At 44.0% G+C, this 25070-nt stretch overlaps 1 protein-coding gene across 1 annotated transcript in view; it reads right to left on the minus strand.

The window, feature by feature from the left end:
* The window catches only part of LOC126161817 (heat shock protein 70 B2-like), a 160501-nt gene that overhangs the window by 63468 nt on the left and 71963 nt on the right, over positions 1–25070 (minus strand). The window contains exons 2-4 of the mRNA XM_049917921.1: positions 24603–24896; positions 10052–10435; positions 602–880 (exon numbers count right to left, since the gene is read on the minus strand). Of these exons, the coding sequence (XP_049773878.1) occupies positions 602–880; positions 10052–10435; positions 24603–24896 (957 nt within the window). The remainder of the gene's footprint in view (positions 1–601; positions 881–10051; positions 10436–24602; positions 24897–25070) is intronic.

Consider the following 25070-nt stretch of genomic DNA (forward strand, 5'->3'; position numbering starts at 1 on the left):
GTTTTGCTCAACTGTCTGCACATCAAATAATGTAAGAGGTTTACCAGCACAGTAATTCATAATTTTTCTGAGTGGATGTTTCAACGTAAACGGCCAGACTTGTGGGCAGCAGGCAGTTGGTAACTTCACGACGATAATGCACCCGCTCATTATTCTCAATTAATTCAGAGCTTTTTTGCCAAACACAACACGGCTGTGGTTTGTCAGCCTCCCTGTTCCTGTGACGTAGCTTCAAGTGACTTCCGGCTTTTCCGTAAACTGAAAAATACTCTGAAAGGGACCAGATTACGGAACAGGGAAGGCACTATGCAGAATTCGTTGAAGCAGCTGCGCACCATACCAACAGAGACTTTGCACCATACTACCATTCAGTGGCAGCAGCGTTGGGAGAGGTGTGTATAAGCTCAAGGGGACTACCTCGAATGTGGCTAGTGTCCGACAATTGTACCTGAATAAAGATTGATTTCATAAATAAAAGTCGGATACTTTCTGAACAGGCCTCGTGTATCCATTCCGCTTCTCCCATCAACCACGCCCAGAGAGTCTTCATAGTGTACGCCTACAGAGCAAGTTCATAGTGAGAAGAAGCGGCTGAGAGGACCTGGACGGCCGCGCCGTAGGCGACGGCCTCGTCCGGGTTGATGGAGGCATAGAGCTGCTTGCCGTTGAACATGTCGCGCAGCATGGACTGCACGCGCGGGATGCGCGTCGACCCGCCGACGAGCACGACGTCGTGCACCGCCGCCTTGCTGAGGTGCGCGTCCGCCAGCGCCTTCTCGACCAGTGGCAGAGTCGACCGGAACAGGTCCATACACAGCTCCTCGAAGCGCGCGCGCGAGATCTTCGTGTAGAAGTCGATGCCGTCCATCAGCGCGTCCACCTGTCGACAGATGTATGTATACTACCTATAACCCAGTGACAAAGACTACAACGGCTTGTCCAGTGCACGTCGTGTATGAGATCCCAGGACGAACTGCGAGGGTCACTGCAAAAGAAATGCGCGTCTTTGTCATTCACAGAAGTTATAGAAACATTCCTCCCACTTGTATTCAAATTCACGAGGGGCGTTCAATAAATAACCCAACTTTTTTCTGAAAGCCGATTTCTTTTATTCAGTATTCCAATACACCATATTGTTCCCCACTATTTTTTGTTGCAAAACCCTACTTTTTAACATAATCTCCGTTCTATGCGACTGCCTTACCCCACCTTATTGGGAGGGCCTGTATTCCCTCATGGTCGACGTCAGGGCCAAAGCCTTCCCGTACCAATAAGCTACTGATCAGCTGCATACTGTTCCTCGTGAATTACACAAACAGTTCCGTACAGATGGTCCTTCATTGCTCTTCACAGTCAGCTGTTAGGCGGCGAAGAACCCAGTGGGCACACTCCTTTGCGTACCCCAACTGGTGGATGAGAGTGTCAAAACTATCAACAGAGACATACAGTTGAGCAGAGAGGAGTGTTTTTTTTGTGGTTTTAGGGCGCACAACTTCAACGGTCATTAGCGCCCAGACTACGTTAGGAATGCACCGCGAGTCACAAGTTTAAAACAGCAACGAAACGGAAAACACGATAAAAGACAGACTGTGGCATAGGATTAAAAAAAGAAAACAGCATAATCAAATGTCCTTAGAGAGGGTTGTCAAATTGATAAAATGAAGAACGCGAGCAGCTGCTCGTGGGTCATCCGCTAAAATGGCTTCTAGAGTACATGACAGGCCAAGATCAAGACGCAGTGTGTTAAAATCCGGACAGGACGTTAAAATGTGGCGGACCGTCAGCAATTGCCCACATGGACAGAACGGCGCCGGCGCAGCCGTCAGCAGATGGCGATGGCTGAACCGGCAGTGTCCAATTCGTAACCGGGCCAAAACTACCTCCTCCCGCCGAGAAGGGCGTGAGGAGGACGTCCAAGCCATGGGAAGAGGTTTCAAGGCCCGAAGCTTGTTGTCTGTAAGTGCAGCCCAATCGGCATGCTACAGCGATAAAATGCGCCGACAAATGACCCTGCTACAATCTGACGAAGAGGAGTGTGAGTGTGATCCGTCGACCACCCAGAATGAGAGTGTCCGCACGTTCCAACATTGCAGAAGTCACAGCGGAGTGCGGCAGGCTGACACGTGGGAGATCAGGCAGGTTTGCTCGACCTTGTTGCGATGTTGACAGACGCTTTGCCCAACGGCTCACTGTGCTTTTGTTCACTGCTAAGTCTCCGTAGCCTATTAATATCTGCGATGCTCTGGTTTTCCGTCAAAGAAACTCAATGACAGCTCTCTGCTTTGTAACACCCTAATTACAGAAACCCTAATAAACAACCCTTTGTGGTAAAAGAAGTAGGAAAATTAGTCATCCTGAAGGAGACGGCAGCTACGATGACAAATTTTACACTTGTGATAATTTGATTAACAGGAATGTCAGGTGAATAATAATATTTATCATGAAACAGAGACTGAATGAGAGAATCTGATAAGTTACGCAACAAAAACATCAAAGAAAGAATTGCAAAATAACTAATAACGAAGGTTAAAGCCCAGATGGTAAATTGCTCAAAGATAACATTTACCATAGAAGAGAGTCGTAGCCGCATCCAAAAGGAAGTTCCATGAGACTACAGTGTAACTCGGAAATGGAAATGTTAGCTTTGGTAGCTATCTAGTCGCGCTCTAGTACTATTGCGATAGTAGCATGCATGTAAGCGCTACTAGATTGTTTTAAGCTAATCGGAAATTTGAGAGTTTTGCGATATAGACTGAATTATTATTCAGAAAAACAAAGTCATCTTTACCGTTAGCAAGATAACGAGATAGGGAGATTCGCGACGAAATTAAATCGTGTGAGATTTGTGACGGGACATAAGGCCCGTCCACACGCAACGATCTGTCTGCGCAAATGTCTGCGCACATCACATCTGCGCAGACAGATCGTTGCGTGTGGACAGAAGATTTGCACCAACCTGAGGTGTGTGCAAACCTGGAAGTTGGAGTTGGAGGTTTGAGCGAAACCTCTCAAATCTGTGGGTTCAAAGCACATCTGCGCAGACAAGTTGGAGCGTGTGGACAGCAGATCGCCGCAAATCTGGCGCGAAACAGCTGTTTGCTCAGTCTAGTGTTTGTATTTGTGCGCACAGGGCCTTAAAATGGCTGATACTCGTCAGTGTTCTCGAGAGTTTGTAAGTGAATTCATTGAAATATCTAGAAACCAACCATGTTTATGAAAGATTAAAAGTAAAGAATATAGTGACCGAGACAAAAAGACAGCAGCATACAATGCTCTAATTGAAAAATTGCGGGCAGTTGACGCCTCGGCAAACAGAGAAACAGTAATAAAAAATATAAATTCGTTGCGAACTGGCGAAATTATTTGCGGATGGATGTCGAAACTTATAATTATCTCTTAAAGCTTGAAACCCCTCATATTATGAGAAAAAAATACTTGTCTGAGAAAGGCAATTTCTCCTCTTGAACAGCTGGCGGTAACATTAAGATTCCTAGCAACAGGAAGGAGCTACAAGGATTTGGAATTTTCAACTGCAATATCGAAACAAGCTTTGAGTGAAATAATACCCAACACATGTGAAGCTATTTACGCTGTCCTGAAGGATGAGTTCATGAAGGCAAGTCAAGTAAATTAAGTCTGTCAGCGAACTGTTTACCGAAAAGAGTTATCCAAAGTTCAGAAATCTATAAGATCTGGTGTAGGAGTAGATCATGTATACCAGCCAACGTTATGGTATTTTGATCTGATTGGCTTTCTTAGGGATCAAGAAACACCAAGACCAAGCAGGAGCACAATTAAAGATGAAATTGGAGTGTCAATGTGCGAGGAAATGGAACACGAGGTAATGTAAAACAAAACAGGTTCGCCCTGCAACTCTCGCAGTAATTTACGTGAGAAAACTGCTTTCGCTTTAGCAGCCACTGTCTACACCATTTTGACCGCTTTCTCTGTTTCCTGCGGTTGGTCTGAATGTTTTTTGCAACACAAGTTGCCAACATAGACCACAACAGAAATTCCTCTATTTCTATATTTCAAAATAACTGAATTACATTTTTGACGTTTACGGGGAGAGTAGTCGCTAGCCACTGATAGTTCTTTTCTACACCGATAGATGGCGGGCGAGTAGTAGATTGGGGTTCGTGTCGTGTGAACACACCACATTTGCAGCGATCATTTGCATGTACAGACATCTGCGCCGATGTCTGCGCAGACAGATCGTTGCGTGTGGACCGGCCTTCGTGATGCTGAATAAGCACGAACATTCAAGGACATTGAAAAACAATTATTAGTCTCGAGTAGATAATAGACAAACGCAAACACGAAGAATGTACAACTGCGCCGAGTTGTCAGAAATTGTCGTCAACGACAGGATTACTGATGTAAACGGAAGCAATTCCCTGAGTGAGAAATCGGTGTGCGTGCTCAGCGTAGGGACAATTAATTAAAAGGAACAATAAAATTGGATTCAAACTTTAATTCTTGGTGTCGGCTACATAATTGAATAGACACGATCATGGGTATTAGTAAAAATTGACTATTACAATATTATGAACTGAATGAATTCATGATGATTTAACAGTGAACAGTCATCGATTTGTCCCAAGACTACGACGCATTCTGAACCGTGCTTAAGTATATGTTACCTCTGGAATTGCATCGTGAAGTTATTGAACACGCGACGTAGCGACGTCTTGACGACGGAATAACAATTTATCAGCTTAACATCCTCGCAATTCCATAATGTGGCCACGACTTGGTCGATGCATTGAAGATTCAAGACTTTATATTATTAATATTCAACATCCAGTATCTAAACGGGCGTAATAAAAAGAAGAACTACAGTTAGCCAGTTCGAGCAAGCTGAAAATTCCGTCGCGGACTCACAACAAAAGAAAATCACGCGAGGAGTTTGCGTTTTTCTACTAGTTACAGGGTAGCGTTGTCGTGAGCGACGGACGCCGTTCCACGTCGTACCGACTGGGACAACCATCACTACCGAGTTGTGTGAACTCCAAGGAGACGCAGACGCCACAGCTTGGAACATACCTCTGTTAAAGACGCCATTTTGAAGTCTATGTATACCGCCGCCACCATCAGAGCTTCATTAAACTATAGGGGCAAAAGCAGGAATATTTCACGATATCTCACAAACAATTCCGTATTCTTTAACCGAAATTGGTGAAGAAAAAAAGTGTTCCATTACTCACTGAACACCTCTCATAATTCAACTTGTTTCTGCAAGGCACACTGTCGTGGAACTTCGTCAAGATGACTGCTGTACTTAATGTTTGTCTGAGGCAACATGCTGTTATAGAGTTCCTGTGTTCTGAGGACGAAACTGTGAGAAACATTCACAAGAGCAAACGCTGTTGATCGCACTACAGTTAACTGTTGGACAAGCGGATTATCTGGTGAAAGTGGATGCGCCAATACTCGCGCCCACATGTGCAGTGCCTGACGAAGCACTACACAGATTCCTGAAAACATGCACTGTATTCTAAATCTGATTCTGATGACGAACAAAAAGCAGTGAGCGAACAATCAACACGAATGACCATAGGAGAAGGGAGTGTGTGCAGAATACTGAAGCAGTTGAGGTTGAATAGGTTTGCACCAGGTGGGTTCCGAGGAAGTTGATGGATCTCGCAAAGAAACACGCAAACACTGTTCAGTGAAATTCTGTGACGTTACGAGACTTCTGGAGATGCGTTCTGTGCAAGAATGTGGTGAGAGGTCAGCTAATGCGCGGCACTTAGCAAATGCTAAGAAGAGGCCATTGATTTGCTTTAGACCTTAAAGTATAGGATATAAAATAAAACAGCACTTTACTGTTGTCTCAAAACGATATGTACATTTTCTTGGATGGTTATCGTCATACAAACTTTTAAAACATTGAGTCTTTATGAACACTACCTTACTGCAATCAAATTTTTAATTACAAATTAACTTCATTAAATTTGTGCAAAGTAAAAAAGTTAATGCAGTAATTGAAATGAAATATTCGTGGATCAGATATTAAATTTAAGAATCGAATTTTATTTAAAATCAGGTTAAAAGAATAAAAAAGACCACAATCATTTTGATAACCATTTTAAAAAAAATAACGTGCTATAAGGATTGAAATCGCGCCTCTGGTTTACAAAGCTAGAACCTTAGCCATTACCTACGAAGATACTGAGTCAATACATGTTATTTTTAATGGTTTAGTGCCACAGAAGAAATTTTTTTTTCGTATTTTCACAAACAAGGATCCACCAGCGTGGATGGATGCTCTGTTTGAAACTCGGCACCGAATCCTATGCTATTTTATGGGTCGTCTCAAAAAATCAATCCCACCCCTAGTGTTTCAATGGCAAATAACTCTTTATTGTATTCGGAAGTAAATTAATTGTAACGATAACATTTTATTATCAGATGAAATACCGACAATTTATACCAACATAGTTGTATGCGTTGTACATAGACCCTTGGCGGCACACATAAACAAAACAAGTTTACCTTATTCCTCAGCGCTTTTCATTTCCCTGTCGGGAAATTTAACAATCACTAGATGAAATTATATATGACTCTCTTAATACGTTCTTCTCTTGTTGAACAGTAATATTGTAACCTGTCAGTCCACAGCGACTGACAAAAAACATGAATCAAGAAACTACAACATACTGTACAACAATTGTCCACCAACAAGGAAGCAACCTTTACTCTAGATGATTCTTAGCAAAAGTACTGTAAGAAAAGTAAATACATTGCAGAAGAAATGAATGAGCCTAATAGTAAACTTAGAACAATATATACGTAATACTTGAATTACTTTCTTATTGGTAATCAATGGACCCCTACTGTAATTGATGGGGTTATTGCGACTACCTCGGACAACACTAGGGGATTCCTCCGTAGGTGTTGCGGTGTTGTCAGCTTACGACGCATAATGTCTGGTGTGCCCAGCGCTCACTTTTATAAATGAGCTAAAATTGTTACTACACGCTGCAGATTTAGACATCACCATCTTTCTGTTGGTCGGTAGGTAGAATACCAATCATACATAACTTGATATTTTTACACACTGGCGTGGGGCCCCCTAAAACATTTGCTGACTTTTGCCTTCGTAGCGAATCTGGCACTGCGGGAGTTTTGAAGGGGAAACGAAAAGCCAGTGGTGGAATGGTATCATGGGAACTCGCTGAAGAAGAAGTTCAACATAGTGCCTTCAGTAGGAAAAGTCATAGAGAAGGACTGTTGCTTGTGGAGTTTGTGGCACACGGAACCATTACCAGTTGTGACGCGTATGTGGCAACTCTTTAAAACCTGAATGCTTCAACATGTCGCGTTCGACAAAATCGACAAAACCACGACGTTTTGCTGTTGCATGATAACGCCCGACCGCATGGCAGTGAGAAAACCACCAGGGAGGTCATGAAGCTTGGGTGTACAGAATTGAAACACCCACCGCTCAGTCAGGATCTGGCACCGTGTAATTACCTACTCGTTTGTAAACTGATGGAATATCTTCGCAGAATGATATTTGAAGACGATAACTCCTTTGTGAAGGCTGCTAAACAGTGGCTCAGACGTGCTGGTCCTGACTTCTACCGCGCAGACACATAGGCCTGCGTATTTGAAATGTCTCAAAATGATACGATCGGGATCTGCATCGTCTCCTGGATATTCACTACATGTGGGAGAGTCTACCACTCAAATCCTGTAGAGGTGTGGAGGGAAACATGCATGTCTCAACTTTATTCTAATGATTAATAACACACAAATCCTTGGGAGATTTTTCTGACCGTATCACGGATTTGTTGGTATGCTGCACTGCACTGAAGCGAACGAAAAGCCATTTTTCTGCTGAGATACTTGTCACTCCTGAAACATGAAGAAAGTGTTAAAGTGGAAGCTCCTTCTTTGCTACTTCGTTATGCCGAATACCCGAGTGCCCCTTTACCCATTTATTAAATATGCGGATTTATTTTTATTGTTGGCTTTCATTACTAAATCCATCACATCGTAGAAACAACTTTACACTTTCGATGCTCTGATTGCTCCAAAGCACTTCTAGAGTCAGTCAGAATTATTGTTTTGTTTCGGTTTTCAGTTCCAAAGTTAACTGCTTCTTTAACAGCTGTTACTTCTGCAATGTAAATGCTGCTTAATGGAGATAATAAAAAAATGTTTAGCTTTCTGCAGCCTAGGGCAATAATATTCGCAACCAAGTCCCAATGAGTTTGGGAATCATCAGTACACATATGTAAAAAATCTGACCATTTGCTTTCCACGTAATTTATTACTTCCTTATTAGTTTTGACCTCTTGACCGATTCTGCCTGGTAGAAGAAAAGCATCAGGTTGGCAGACAGTTGTTTCATATTCTTTACTGAACACTGGTGACGTTCCGTCTGTCGGTGTCAAATGCAACGTGAATCTGAGGCACTGGAAGTGGTATTCGTTCAGAACATATTTAACGGCGGCTATTTTAGCATCCTCAGCATTGTCGCGTGTTTACTGGGTTTCGTCTGTGTTTTTAGCTTCGTTTTGATTAGATGGCTGTTTGGTAGCTTCAGGCACGCATCCAGGGTTGAAAGCTCGAGGGTGAGGGAGTTACAGTTCCTTTTTTTCTTTTCCAAGAAGTATTTAATAATAATTATGACAAAATTTGTAAAATGTTTTAATATAATAATGATAATAATTAGTTTACATTAATGTTTAGTGTATCGCTTTAGCTTAACGAGAATAACAATTTATACTGTAAAAAGTCGAAGAATGCACTCACCATTATTAGTCAATCGTCAAGGGCAATTTTTTCGAGTCTTTTTTCGGAGAATTGCATCGTACTGAAACTGTCCGCAGGTCGTGGTCTAGTGGCTAGCGTTGCTACCTCTGGCTCATGGGGTCCCGGGTTCGATTCCCGGCCGGGTTGGGGATTTTTCTCTGCCAGGGGACTGGGTGTTTGTGTTGTCCTCATCATTTCATCATCATCATCATTTGTGACAGTGGCTAGACTGGCCCATGTAAAAATTGGGACTTTATACGGCCGCTATTGACCGAGCAGTTGAGTGCCCCACGAGCCAGACATCATCATCATCATCATCTTTAGGAAACTGAACTCCGAGCAATGACTTTCAGATCGTATAAGAATGAGAAAAATTAAAAAGGGTCAGTCTATAAGACCCGCTTGTTACAAGCATAGAGCATGATTCCGAGATGATACATATAACTTTTAGGGATGACAGACAAGAGAATGTCTCAATTTGAGGGAGGGGATCCTAGTTCGGAAACGACCGGGTCGAAAGTTGTAAGCGAAAATGGTTTTTATATCTCTGACAGTGAAGTACTTGTGCCAGTTCTGTTATTACTAAGATAGTAGATCGAACAACTTCCTGAGGTTGTAGTACGGACCAAAACAAAAACAGGTCTAGTAAACCTGGGACCTAAAATGCATACCTTAAGGGGTTTGACTACTTGTTGATCTTCGATATTACGAAAAAAATCTCTTCTACAGCAAGCTCTTTGACTTTCATATTTTTGGAGGTGGTAGTATGGACCAAAACAAGAAATAACTGTCCGATAAACATGGGTTCTAAAATGCATACGTTAAGAGCTACGGGCATTTGTTTAGTAGAAGAGACGCGTTTCACTGTAGCGAAGAGGAACGAGTGCCCGTAGCTTTTAAAATGTACATTTTAGTGCCAATGTCTAACAGACAGCTTTTTCTTGTTTTCGTCCATACTGTCACCTCCGAAAATTGCCTAACCTACAGTCTCAGAAACTACAGTACCGGTACACGTACTCTAGTGTCTGAAGCAGCAGAACGATTTTCGCTTATAACTTTCGACTCATCCATTTCCACACCAGGGTCCCTTGCCTCAAATTGATTTATTTACCCTCCTCCAGCATCGCTGAAAGTTTGTAGCATCAGCACGGCACCATCCTGCGTGTGGAAGGAGAGAGGAGGCGGTGGAGAAAGTGGCTTCAGATTCTGGCCGATGTACCTGACGGCAAAACATGTAGCGTCATTAGGAAGGATGGAGACGCAGGCACGTGGCGCTGTAGCAGACCTGTATGGTGGACTCGGTGGTGGCGGACAGCTCGCGCTTGGCGCGCTCGGCGGCGGTGCGCAGGCGGCGCAGCGCGCGCGGGTTCTCGTTCACGTCGCGCTTGAACTTGCGGCGGAACTCCTCGGCCAGGTACCCCACCAGCCGGTTGTCGAAGTCCTCGCCGCCGAGGTGCGTGTCGCCCGCCGTCGAGCGCACCTCGAACAGCGAGCCCTCGTCGATCGTGAGCACCGACACGTCGAACGTGCCGCCACCCAGGTCGAAGATGAGCACGTTGCGCTCGCCCCTCAGCCCCTTGTCCAGGCCGTACGCCAGCGCTGCCGCCGTCGGCTCGTTGATGATGCGCAGCACGTTCAGCCCCGCGATCGCACCCGCGTCCTTCGTCGCCTACGGACCGGTGCATTATCCTGTTACAATTTACACTAAAAACCTCGATTTTTTTCCCTTTATTGTGATTTCATTCCTCCGCTCCATAAGGGCAGGGGTGGGCCGCTCTTCAGCCGAGTGATACAGTTAGTAAAAAGATGAAAACGATACATATAAAACACGATAAAAAGGTGGACATAAAAACACAATAAGGGGGACAGTGAGGGTTAAAAAATACGCTTACACAGAGACGTTCATTGTGCGACTTTAAAGTCCACGTAAAGATAAAAAACACATTTGGCGATTTGCAGAGCATGTAAAATACACTGAAGTCACGCACACAAATTAAAAGTTGGCCAGTGTTAGAAAACACCGGAACGATAACACTTTAAAAGCACTGCACGAGACTGAGCACACACGACAAAGAATAAAAACTGCTAGGAGGGACCTGCCGAGGGAGGGGAGGCCTGAGAGGAGGAAAAAGAGGGGAGAGGAAGGAGCAGAGGCTGAGGGGGGCTGGAGGGGGCGGGATGAAAAGAAAGGGGATCGGGGAGCGCACAGAGGAGCAGGAGACGGGCGGGGTGGGAGAAGGAGAGGAGATGAAAGTTCGGGAGAGAGCGCAGAGATGTGGAAGGGGTGCACGGGAAAGGGAGGGGGCACAGGAGAGAGGAAAAAACGGCTCAGAGGAAGGGAAAAGGGTGGGAGAGGGAGCCCTGAGGAGGGGAAGGGGGAAAGTGGGATTAAACTTGGTAGGAGGGATAGATCTCAGCACGAAGCTCAACATCTGCGAGGTCTAGGCGCTGGAAGGTACACTGTTAAAGGAGTTGGAGGTCGTGGAGATGCAAACTGGGTGGAACACAATGGTAAAGGCGCAGCAATGGGTTGGGGCTAGAGGGGAGAGGTGATGCCAGGGGTTGGGGGAATCCAGTCTGCACATAATGTACAGGGTAAGGATGTGTGCAAAGAAAAGGAGAAAATGTGAGAAGGGGGTGAGGTCACAGAGGATCCAAGTGGGACGGGAGGCAGATATGGAGAGTAGGGCAGAGTACATGGCGTTCGAGGATCTGAAAGGCTTTATAGGATCTGGGTGGGACAGAAATCCATGTGATGCTGGCATCACCAGTTCAACTGTGTGGCTTTGCAGATGTCTGGTTATTGGGGTAACAAATGGTCCCGTGTTTTCTACACGTGTCACCACATGTTACTGCCCAGAGACCTTTCTTTACGCAGTAGAGGAATATTTTTGTGCCACAAAGTCTCAGGTGGTTCTCTACATAAAGGGCTGGACCTCTGGACCTTAGCATATCTATATGGAGATTCTCATCACTCGTGCCTTGATTTTTGGTATTACTTGCAGACTGCACATGCGGAGGTTGTGCGCTGTTCCCACTATCGCGCGTATCTTCCTAATTTTCTTAACAGTGTTTTTACCACACCCCCACTAAAAGCTGGCGTGTTCCCCACGTGGCAGGCGCTCACTCGATTGGGAACGAAATATGACGCGCCGACATCTTGGACTCGGGCCGCCTGCCATCCTTTATCACTTGTAGGGTTTCCAGGTTGCGGATGAATGAACTGGTTTTAATCTGCTTTCCCACAGAGGGTGTTCCACATAAACTTTTCACCGCTAATATCTCTGGAACCACAACAGATACTGACAAACAGCTTTCACGGTGAATGTACGGCAGAGGCTCGCGAAAGTAAATACTATGAGACATTCTAAGCCGTGTATGAATATTGGTTTCAACACAAACTTATATTTTTATTTAAATGGTCAGCCCATATTATTCCACACGCAATCAATAAAATAGACATCGCTATAATAATGGTATTGGTTGTATTGCAATACGTCATTTACATCCCGAGAAATTGGAACGCGAAGTTGGGCCATGAAATGAACGAAACGCGCCGCTATTGCACTTCCCGTGATGGAAGTGTGGGCCACACGTTGCTCGTAATCGCGATATAATTAAGGTGCATATTCTTACTTTCACTGCTATCTCAAGGGCCGAAAGTAATAATAGGGATTCCTACTGCAAACATCGATACATACGTAACGGAGTCCTTTGTGCGTATTGCATTTATCTACTTACAGACAGCAGAACAGTGCCGGCCGGTGTACACCACCCCGTTACACCGCCCAGGTCAACCGTTCGACGTCTGCAGTTGTGCACAGGAACGGGCCGCAATCGACGGTCTGTGTGGAAGTGACTCACTACGAAGCAAGTTGTTTTGTGTGGAAGTACATACAGCTTCATGGCACCAGTGTACTGTACACAGTAATTGAGGTCAGTGTTGTAATCTTGATATTAATTTACCTGTCCATCCGTTTTAGGCATTTGACACGGTATTCACAAACAAGGAAATAGTTGGCATGATACTACTGTACGGAGAATGGTACCAAAATGGCACACGTGCGGCACAGGTGTATGCCTAGCGGTACCATAATAGACGTCGTCCGATCCGCCCTACCTTCGTGAACATTGTTAGAGGACTTCTCACGACAAGGCGGTTGTCTCCAAAAACGCAGAGACAGAGCTGAGGCGTAACACATGAAGGTGTTCTGGCGGCCGCTGCAATAAACCCTCATGCAAGTATTCGTGAAATGGAGAGGCAGATGGGAATCCCTCGAACAAGAAAGATGCATATTCTGCACAGGCATAGGTACCGCCCATATCATATGGCGCTAAATCAAGGCCTCCGTGGTAACGTCATTCACAATCGCCTGGAATACTGTCAGTGGGTTCTGCAGCAAGGCCATGACTTTATATGTATGGTACCGTTTACTGATGAGGTCACGTATACAAATCATAGGAACATCAACTTACACAGTATGCACTACTGGTCAGCAGAAAGCCCACACTGGATTCGCCAGGTTGAACATCAGTGGCAGTGGAGTGGCAATGTTATGGTGCAATATTGTAGGACATATAATTTACCCGTATTTCACTGATGACACTCTTTACAGCTAGCCGCCGCCCCGAGAGGTTCTAGGCGCTTCAGTCCGGAACCGCGCGACTGTTACAGTCGCTGATTCGAATCGTGCCTCGGGCATGGATGTGTGTGATGTCCTTAGGTTAGTTAGGTTTAAGTAGTTCTTAGTTCTAGGGCACTCATGAACTCAGATGTTAAGTTCCATAGTGCTCAGAGCCATTTGAACCTTTTTTGAACACTCTTTACATACGACAGTATGAGCAGTTCCTGAGATGTACCTTACCTGGACTGATGGGAGACCTACCCCTTCATTTGCGCCAAATGATGTGGTATCAACATGATGCATGACAGGCGCTAAACCAATAATTTCCACCTCAGTGGATTGGATGGGGCAGTGCCATTCTGGGATTTCTAGCGCGGTCGCCAGACCTTACCCCCATGGACCTCTTTCTCTAGGGACATGTGAAAGATGTGGTTATCAGCAGGTCCAAAAAACAATGGCCAGCATGAAAGCCCGCATCACCGCTGCATGTGCTACAAAAACACCACAAACATTAACAGCCGTGAGTGGATCCGTGATGGAGCGTGCACACCGGTGTTGTGAAGCAAATGGCGCTCTCTTCGAACATGCTGTGAGACATGTGATTGCCCACAGGCGTACACTTTATGTATTACGGAGAAGACGTATGCTTGTTTCGTTTCTACTGCTGCACGTTAATGTATGCATTGCACCATCTGCAACGGTTCAATTGTGTCGCAGTCATTAAAGATGTTCAGTGACATCTCATGCACGTGGCATGTACCACCGTGTAATTCATGTACAACTACGTACAAGTAGCATGTATCCCTCTGTGCGACCCTTAGACAGCCGTTAATTTGGTTTATTCTGGCCGGTGGTTATAGGTATTACGTTACTATTATGTCCATTGCAGTACTGTCAAAAAGTTCAACAAAGCAAATGGTTCAAATGGCTCTGAGCAAGGGACTTAACATCTGAGGTCATCAGTCCCCTACAACTTAGAACTATTTAAACCTAACTAACCTAAGGACATCACGCACATCCATGTCCGAGGCAGGATTCGAACCTGCGGCCGTAGCGGCTCATTAAAAAATATGTGTTTGTGTTGAAACCAGTATTTGCACACGGTTTATAATGTCTCATAGTATTTATATGCGTGAGCCCCTGCCGTACGTTCATACCCGTGAAAGCCGTTTGTCAATATCTATTGTGGTTCCAGAGATATTGGAGGTGAAAAGTTTAAGTGGGACACCCTGTATGTGCAAAAAGAAAAGTAAGGTAAAAATGAGCGTGTGAGGGTGTAGCACAGTGATGGGAATGGGGAGCATCGGGACCAGGTCTCGGGATTCGATCCCTGCCCGTCTTGTCTCCTACATCCTGAAGGTAACCGTGAGCCTAATAAAAAAATAAATTAATTAATAAAACAAAAAAATTAAAGAAGTTGTGGCTAACGTCGCGGCTTGTCGCTTTTGTATCCCGTGTTTGAAACCCAATTATTTCTTTTAGTTCCTTTAATTTTTTTTCATTTATCTACCCATGTCCGTGAAAGGTTACTAGATAAATGTTTCATATCAAATTAGGGGATACATTAATTGTAAAATCACAATTGGGTTTCACAATAAGTGTCATACGTTTATTCTGTAGGTAATATACAGCGTGTCTCTCTTTAGAGTCGTCAGGCGCAGTTTCTATGATGTTTCAGCAGATATTTGCAATATTGTTTTTGCGTGTGTAGCTGGATTCAGCCCAAACAAATAATGTTCGCCAGCTTTTTCACAAGACACCCAGTGTTGACAGGTGCTATAAACAAAATTATTTTTAAAGTGGAATTTTATGTGCCCATTCCATAGAGCGGTCGGAGATTAGTCTAGTGCGATTTTTGTTTTATCCATTAGTATTAACAGCGACAGTAAAACACGAAGAACAACCAGTTCACCAGCGGCGACAACGCCACCTGGACCGCGCTGGCTACTTCCATCGTGAAGAGCCGGCCGTTTTGGCCGAGCGGTTCTAGGCGCTTCAGTCCGGAACCGCGCTGTTGCTGTGGTCGCAGGTTCGAATCCTGCCTCGGGCACGGATGTGTGTGACGTCCTTAGGTTAGTTAGGTTAAAATAGTTCTAAGTTCTAGGGGACTGATGACCTTAGATGTAAGTCCCATAGTGCTTAGAGCCATTTTGAACCATCGTGCAGACATGCACTGCTAAGTCGCTGCTGGGGTACTGGTTGTTCTTCGTGTTTTACTGTTCCTATTAATACTAATCGATAAAGCCGCGCGGTCTAGGGGGCGCCTTGTCGCGGTTCGCGCGGCTACCCCCGTCGGAGGTTCGAGTCCTCCCTTGGGCCTGGGTGTGTGTGTTGTCCTTAGCGTAAGTTAGTTTCAGTTAGATTAAGTAGTGTGTGAGCTTAGGGACCGATGATCTCAGCAATTTGGACCCATAGGAGCTTACCACAAATTTCCAAATAATCGATAAAACAAATATCGCACTAGACTAATTGCGACTGCTCTACCCTCTACAGCTCCCTGTAGTACTATGGAAGTTATTCCCTGATGTCTTGACAAATGTCCTGTCATCCTGTCCCTTCTTCTTGTCTGGGGTTACAATCCTTTTAATTTCTCATATTCTTATAATTCATTCTTTTATCAATTCTTAATTCTTTTATTTTATTCTTGTGGCTATTGCTCATAATGTTTTCGTGCATTCCATTGGATGATACCAATTGTACAACATTCTAAACACAGTTATTCTGGACAACACGAACATCACGCGAAGGCAGGTTTGCCATTGTGACATTTCTTACTCGGGAAAGAAACACTGCTGGCGACTTCACGCGTTGGCAAACTATGCATAATGGATCACTTTTTCGAAAGCTGGCGCTCGCAGTTGATTATGAACAAAGATGGACACATGAATTCCACGGAAAACAATTTCAAATAATTTGTTCATTTATTTATTTTTTAATTCATTCACCATACATACAGTTAGTAGACCGAATAAGGATAATGTTATTTCAGTATTCATTGGAAGATAGTCGTGTAGTAATCTTCTACGAACATGGGTATGTAACGAGAAACAAAAGTAAAAATAGTAGTCGGGTTTCGAACACTTGGCGCAAAAGTGTGAAACTGCGATTATTCGCTAAAAGACAAATAAAGCATCTCGACACCTTTGATCATCGTTTTCTCAGAAACGGTCCGAATATCTAAGAATAGGACAAGGACGAGAGTCAGTTTAGCGAGATGTGTTACTATCGGGTAACACAGATCGATAAAAACTGAAAGAAATATGCAAAGACACTAACAAATGTTTCAAATGGCTCTGAGCACTATGGGACTTAACATCTGAGGTCATCAGTCCCCTAGACTTAGAACTACTTAAACCTAACTAACCTAAGGCCATCACACACATCCATGCCCGAGGCAGGATTCGAACCTGCGACCGTAGCAGCAGCGCGGTTCCGGACTGAAGCGACTAGAACCGCTCGGCCACAGCGGCCGGCTGACACTAAGAGAAATTACGCTTTTAATCAAAGGCAACGATTACACTGAAGTTACCGAGATTTATGATGGTCCCCTTGACATTGGAAAAAGCGGAACATGGTTCGTAATAGGATGCGTGATCAGCACAGACGGCAAAGCACGCTGTACAACGTGCCCACCTGCTGGCCACAAGATTGGTAAGGAGTTCTTGAGGCAGGGTTTTCCATTCCTCCACAAGCGTAATTAATGACTCCTAGCTGATCGTTGCCGTATATGAGCGTACTGCAATACGACTCCCCAACGCGTCCCACATGTTCCAGATGGGATTTAAGTCGGGGAAACGGGCATGCCAGTTCATTCGCCGAATATCCGCTCGTTCCAAGAGCTTCTCCAACTGCGTCGAACGATGCGGTCGCACATTGTCATCCATAAAATTGAAGTGAGGGCAAAACCGCACTCCTGAAAAGAATCATATGGGGAAGGAGTACAGTGGCACAATACTGCTGGTCAGTGTCTGAAATATTTGAGGTTGAGTACCCTCAACGAGACATTATGGCTCCCCACACAGTAACACATGGACCACAAAAACGACCATGTTCGACAGTCTTAGACGTACCCTCATATGGCGTGAAGTGAGAACACATACTGCACCCAGGAACATTGTTGAACGTGATAGTTTTGCTGGTTCAGGTGTTATGCTGTGGAGAGTTATAATGCTATTTTGTACATGTACATGCTACTGGTACATGGTACACTCACTGTTGAACTTCATTGTGACACTGTGCTCCTTCCCCATAGGCGTCATTTGAGGAGGGCATTCGGCCCTGACTTTACTTTTACGGATGACAATGCGCGATCGTAACGAATTGCACAGGTAAAGAAGCTCTTGGAACGAGAAGACATTCGGCGAATGGAGTGACATACCCGTCCCCCCGACTTAAATCCCGTGGGGCACTTGTGCGGCTCGTTGGGGAGGCATATCGCAGCATGTCCACATGCACCAGTGACACTCCAGCAGTTGTCAGCTGCGCTGGTGGACGAATGGAACCTACCTCAGGAGCTCCTTACCATTCTTGTGTCCTGTATGGGAGCTTACTGCAGAGTATACATTGCCGTTCGTGTAATTACACACCCTATTAAGAACCATTTCTCGACTTTTGTAATGTCCAAGAGTACAGTGTAATTGATTTTAAATAAAAGTGTCATTTCTTGTGTCGTCCCATTGCGTATTTCTTCCGACTACCTTTTGTAGCAGTTCTTTCTACATATGGTCCAAGTTTTATCGAGCTATGTCACTTGGCAGTGAGACATCGTGCGAAAGCCACTTTCGACCTTAAGTTTTGTGCAGCTGTGTTGTTTGCATATCCAGGCATGTAGTACTCTTCATGTCAATCTGACTTTTTTTCATATCGCCTTAGGGCGTTGCAATTTTAATGTCCACAATCCAAGATGCTACTCCAGGCGAGTGTAAAAATGAACGTGTGCAACGGAAAATAATATGCTAAAATGATAATTTGGCCCTGTCTGACTACCCCCTGAAGAAGATCTTAGGATCTCTTAATCCTCTTTCTTACATATAAATTACAATCCAAACATAAATGAATGATGAAGGCAACTAATACTACTAAATGATAAGCGTTGTTGTTCAATTTACATTTAGTATAGATTAAAATCAATCCTTTAAGTACAATTGTCTATATTTCCTAACTAAAATTATTAATCAATTGCCCAACTCTGCCCCTTATTATGACTGTGCGGTCTAATATCACTAACACGATATGACTGACATCATCTACGTACCAAACACTAGAAGACATTACTTTCAAAGATGATCTACGGTGGTGTGGAACCTCAGTGGAAATAAACTAATGTGACCACAGCTGTTTAGCTTTATAGCTGTTTATAGCAAGCCGAAGCAATTTGCGATATCACCGTATGTACTGCGTCCAGTGCGTCGAAGTGATGGTTTTCGTACTCGTCTGTGACGATGGAAGAACTCCAGCCACAAATAAACTCTTTCAAACACTAGGACGGCAGAAGGCGGTCCTCCGACTAATATACTCTAATACTGTCTTCTCCTCTCTGTGTTCTACAGACGAGAAACTCGAACTCCGAGCCACAAGGACGAAATTCAGATAACGTCTCAACGTAAGTATACGCAGAAGAAGTGCTCTCAATTACTGAACGCTGTGTACTCAACGATGACTTCCAACCCGGACGTGAAGTCCAGAATCGTATAGGTTCGCAACAGTACAGTGCCTAACTGTTCTAACTATAAACTCTCCTGAGAGCAAAGTCAGCAAGTCCGTCTATACCAACAAAGCTGATACCGAGCGACCCTCACACACGGGCGCTCACAACGGAAGACCCCGTCTCTCCACCGCTGGCTTCCCAGCAAGGCTCGGATCCCCACCCTCGTAATTCTGAAAACGAATCGTATTCCCAAAACCACGGAATATTCTCCCTGTCTACAGATTCTTCCGAACGCCGACCAAACATCGGAAGGATTTTGTAATCCAGCGCGGAAAGTTTGCGAGGAAAAACCTATACTCGTACAATGGTACGCTTCTGTGTAAAAATCCTTGGAAATAACCCGGCCTGCGTGGTTTCCGAGGTGCCGCTTCTTCTTTCTTCCCCCCTTCGTTCAAGATTTGCAGAGTTCCCGGTTATCCTTACGGTCCTGCTACAATAACGGCCGGCCATCACCCTAATGTGCTCCAGAGCTCAGGTGCCACGACGTCCGTCTAGCTACTTCCTGTTTTTAAGCAGGACCAACACCTGTGCAGGCCTTCCACCCACAGCTGAGTTCTGCCTGCCGTTTCATCACCACTGGCGTTCCAACCTCTACTGATATAGGTAATCATTCATTACACCGTTCTGTTAATGAAGACACTCCGTCACCTTTCATGCAGTAAGCGTTAACAAGGCATACGTGACATTGTCAGTTTCCTTTAAATATTCATATATACGATGTACAACCTATCAAGTGATACCTAATTGTGGTTGTAGTTCACAGAAAGTATGTAGATGAGTACTTGTAAGGTGCGACATTATAGCCACTTTACAATAAGTGTGTATTATGTGTTCATGAAAGCTTGTTTATGTGGTGATAGCGTCTTACCGATGGAGTTGCGCTGTCAAAAAAAAAAAAAAAAAACGATTTTCTTCTAACGACTACTGAAAAGAAGAAATTAAGAAGGTGCTGGGACCACACAGACGCAACGACAAGATCGTTGAAGGGAAAAATATGAATGAGAACAGAAAATTACTTCGCTGACATACGCTGTTGCAGCTTACACAACAATCGGCCGAGCTCTATCCAAGGAAAGTATGATGCCAATATTTCGACCACCTACAATTAAAGCCTTTTGGGCAGCGTGAAAGATAACGTGGTTTTTTTCTACCCTAGATCGTGCAACAGGTTACTCCAAAGTCGCATCACAGAACACGCGTGCCATATTAATCCACATAAATCCGTCTGATGATGGAGATTTAAACCTCCGAAACGCCTAGTGGGCATTAACAAATAGTGGCACGCAACGGTAAACCCGTTGTTCGATAACAGTAACAGTCACGGTAACGCCTAACCATAAATGTTCGTATTTAACCCTAGATTGCAAAAGACTCGAAAAATTTACGATTGTATTTGATACTAATTCGCGGTTCCCATCAACGTGGAATTGTCAGTATAGGGTGTACAACAGCGCAACTTTGATTTATTTTGTAAGTGACATCCACTGTAGACCTTATAATTGTAGGTAACTAGTGCATAAACTATAAATTATAACTCCCTTTGAATAAAATATGGAACAGTAAAGCTACGTTGGCTTAGTAAAAGTGTAACGTTTTGCCCCCTTTAGTGTTCCAAGGTTAATGACTACGTGTCTAAATTAATAATAGAATGTTCTTTTGTATGTCTAGTAACAATTCTTTCAAAAGCACCGGACAGAGAACTGAACATTTATACAGGTCTATAAGTACCATCTAGACACCACATGACAGTAGTATACAAGAACCATATTTCTGTATTACAGTCATACGCGTAGGTACACCAGTATTCTGCCACATACATATAGGAGGTATATAGTGACATACATTTAGAGCCTGAGCTTTCCGAATCCTGCTGAGTGGTCTGTGGAACTAGAGTCAGTTATTTAAGTGAAATTAAAACAGCACTTCAAAAACATTTGTCGTTTGAAAGGATTTTCAGTGATTCGATTAAGAGTCTGCTGCTGTGAACCACGTATATTACAGTGCAGTGAGAGCTCATTATTACATGCTGACATTGCAGAAGACTGGATATTATTTTGATTACGTTTTCCTTTTCGTTGGAACAATCACCGTCACATTCAGTGACTGTCAAATTTGTAAGTAGGAGTATTAACCCATTCACATTCAGTGATGGGTGCAGCCGTTATAGCAGTTCCGTGTTGTGCGGTACAAAGACAGTTTCACCTGTTACAGATTGTAGACCTAACACCCGACTTTTCTGTAGCTCGCTGCTTTCTGCAGTAGTTCTACATCCACACCCTTAGTTCTACATCCATACCCTTAGTTCTACATCCATACCCTTAGTTGTACGTTCGCGAAATTCAGGCATTAATTCTAGATTACACGCATTTACTCTGTGTATCGTGAGCTTAGTGAGTGACAACATGGGTCATCCCTATGAAATAGGAGCCACCAGAATTCGGCGTTTTTTGGAAGAAAGCGATTTTAGTAGTTTGAGTAATGGCGAAGATATGACACTGCAAGCGATACATCATCTACTGATGAAAACAGTAGCATGTTGGACAATAGAGAAACTGGAAATAGACAACAGAGCGCGGTGGCGCAAGAAAAGAGTGCCGATGCGACAACAGAGTGCGCTGCAGAAGAGAAGATACGTCAAGGAGTGTAAAAAAAGATACATTTATATCTCCTGGATATAGCAATGTTAGATGAAAGCATAATTTACTACATAGTGAACCTAGAACCGAATGTTCCTGCTCCATGTGGCGGTGCAACTTTTGAAGGATGAACTCCCCCTGTCTACACTTTTAAGGGACCACCAAGCAAGACAGAAAATCCGCTAAGGCTTCAAGCCAAAAGTTAGCGATATTTTCCAACAAAAATAACTCTCCTAAGTGTGTATATTTACCAAAAATGAAAAATGATTCACGGTGTACCATAAACAATGGAAGTGTGAGTGAATTATTATAGTGTTATAAGTGCATATCAATAGCATATCTTTTCATGTTTCGTAAATAATCTGGTACTATATGTCAAAAACAAAATTGTATGGTAAAAAACAATCATATTTCAATGACAAATCAGTTCCCAAAAACAGTAGACGACTGGGTTAAAAATAGAAAGTTTTTAGTATATTTCATGCCATTCTTCTGGTACCACTGGTTGGTTATAATTAAAGTGCAGCTACTCACAAAGGTCCAGTGTTGGCTGTAATTTTCGTATGGCAGCGAAACTTAGTAGATATTCTAATCCGTTAACGAGGAATCGATTTTCGGTGGAAAACAAATTAGTTCCGATTTTGGCTACGAGAAGCAAATCTGGCGCTGTGAATTCAAGAAAAACGTATAGCAGTGTTTCCATATGTAATGGGTCAGGAACGGGACATGGGCAGAATACGTCAAACAAGTGAGAAAGATATAACGTCGATTTTATTACTGACCGCCGCTTACACAACTTGTTCAGTAGGAGCACCGGAGACGTCGACGAGATGCTGCACCCGTAAAACAACGTGATCGTTGTTTGCAGCACTTGCAGTGGAATCTGAGCAACTTCTTGTTGTATACTGCAGGAGCACTAGCACTACCGGCGCACGTGCTGCATGGTCGGTTACAGCAACAGCAACCTCGTTAATAACTTCCACCAGGAGACGATGCCTTCCTCTTCCAGGTGCCGCGCCAAGCTCACCCGTGTTTTCGAATTTCATTATCATATTCGTTAAGTCATTTAATGACATCGGGCCCCTCCTCACACGTTTCTGTCGACGATACTCTCTCAAAGCCCGTGATTGGTTGATTAGCTTTGGCGCCATTTTTCTGCCAAACGTCTCTCGCGCTTCCTATGTTCGCCGTGCTTTTGAGTTGAATTGAAGTTCAAAGGGCTTGTGAAACGATTAAAAGGTATTTGAATTATTGAGAGACTTGTTATGCGTTGTGCATGCATGTTCGATTCAGTTGTATATCGTTTTTAGTACGTAATTAGCGTTTGCTATCTTAAATACGAGTTGAAATAATGAAGCGTTTTGTGATGAAGTCGGTAGGCCTACACGTTTGCTGGAAACGGAAAGTTCCTGTAATTGTTGTGCCATGCTCATTCGACTTTATAGCGTCAAACTTTATTACGTTCCGAATCAGAACACTAGGCATTATTTTGGTTTCAGTATTATTGCCTGACTGTTGACGCAGGTAAGTTGTAAGCACGTTTTCCACAGCTGTCGTGGTTGCTGAAACATTATTCGTAGTAAATAATTGTAGGTCCTCTTGAAGACAATTTTTAATAGGCCTACTTACTGTGGGGTAGAAGGGATACGGTAGTTTTCTTGTTACATTTGGTTGTTATTACAGTAGCCTACATTTAACATTCCCTAATTATATATATATATTTTACTGTATACCTCTCGTAGATAACAAACGAAAAAGATTACAAAAATCAGGTAATGTTAAATGTAGGCTACTGTAATAACGACCAAATATATATACATATACATATGAAAGAAAGTCGTAAGCAGTTGTTTACGTGTGACATGCAAAAAGTTTGAAGACGTGACAGCCGGCCTGTGTGGCCAAGCGGTTCTAGGCGCGTCAGTCTGGAACCGCAAGACCGCTACGGTCGCAGGTTCGAATCCTGCCTCGGGCATGGATGTGTGTGATGTCCTTAGGTTAGTTAGGTTTAAGTAGTTCTAAGTTCTAGGGGACTGATGACCTCAGATGTTAAGTCCCATAGTGCTCAGAGCCATTTTTTTGAAGACATGACAAGAAGTACTAATACGTCTCACACTTTTTGCATGTCACAAGTAAACAACTGCTTACGACTTTCATTTATCTGACGTAATACAGGTACGTTAAATCTTTAGCGTTATGCACTTACGATACAAAACAAATGCTATACACTATTTTTATTTACGTTACTTTCATTGCAATTTGTCTAGCAAACGAACTTAGGAGATAAATGCAAGTAACGAATAATTTTTACAGCCACTGTATCAAATTTTCCTGTGCTGTACGTAGTGGGCTACTATGAGTATATTATAGCTGTAAAGAAAGACATTTAACGAATGATTTCGTCATATTGTCTTGTGCTTTTGATTCGGTGAGTGTGTACGCCACTACTCCACTACTGGCCACTCAAAAGTCCCGCCCGCAGTTTGGCAGAAAAATGGCCGCCGTATCGTCCGGTTGGCCACTCTCTCCCTATACAGGCTCTCTCGCAGTTCACAGCGCGCAGCGATAGATTTGCACCTGGTGGCTAAAATTGAAACTAATTTTATAGATTTGCACCTGGTGGCTAAAATTGAAACTAATTTTAGCGATAGATTTGCACCTAGTGGCTAAAATTGAAACTAATTTTCTTTCCAGCATATATCACTCCATATTAAAGCATTAGCCTATCTACCAAGTTTCGCGATACACCGTACTTCGCCAGATGGCCTTTTCGAAACGTCACGCCGACACTGCGACCTACGGCAGCAAGATTCCGTCGAGGCGTGTGTTAAGTTTGTAAGCTGTTAGCAGGCTGCGAGAGCTGAGTACCTGTCGCTGCGAGTCGTTGAAGTAGGCGGGCACGGTGACGACGGCGTCGCGCACCGGGGCGCCCAGGTAGCTCTCGGCCGTGTCGCGCATCTTGCCCAGCAGCATGCCGCTCAGCTCCTCGGGCGAGAAGCGCTTCGTCTCGCCGCGGTACATCACCTGCACCAAAGGCCGGCCGCCCTCGTCTACCACGGCGAACGGCCACAACTTGCGGTCCGCCTGCAGCACCGCGTCGTCGAAGCGCCGACCCACCATGCGCTTCGTGTCGAAAATCGTGTTCGTAGGGTTCATCGCGGCCTGAAAGGCCCACCACGTCCTGCTTAAGTGCTTCCGTATGAGCTGATACTCGTCTGTGCCTTAAATCCAGGGAATACAACATGCTACAGACTTAAAATATACACTACTGGCCATTAAAATTGCTACATCACGAAGATGACATGCTACAGACGCGAAATTTAACCGACAGGAAGG

This window comes from Schistocerca cancellata, chromosome 1 (genome assembly GCF_023864275.1).
Source record: "Schistocerca cancellata isolate TAMUIC-IGC-003103 chromosome 1, iqSchCanc2.1, whole genome shotgun sequence".
Classification (NCBI taxonomy): domain Eukaryota; kingdom Metazoa; phylum Arthropoda; class Insecta; order Orthoptera; family Acrididae; genus Schistocerca; species Schistocerca cancellata.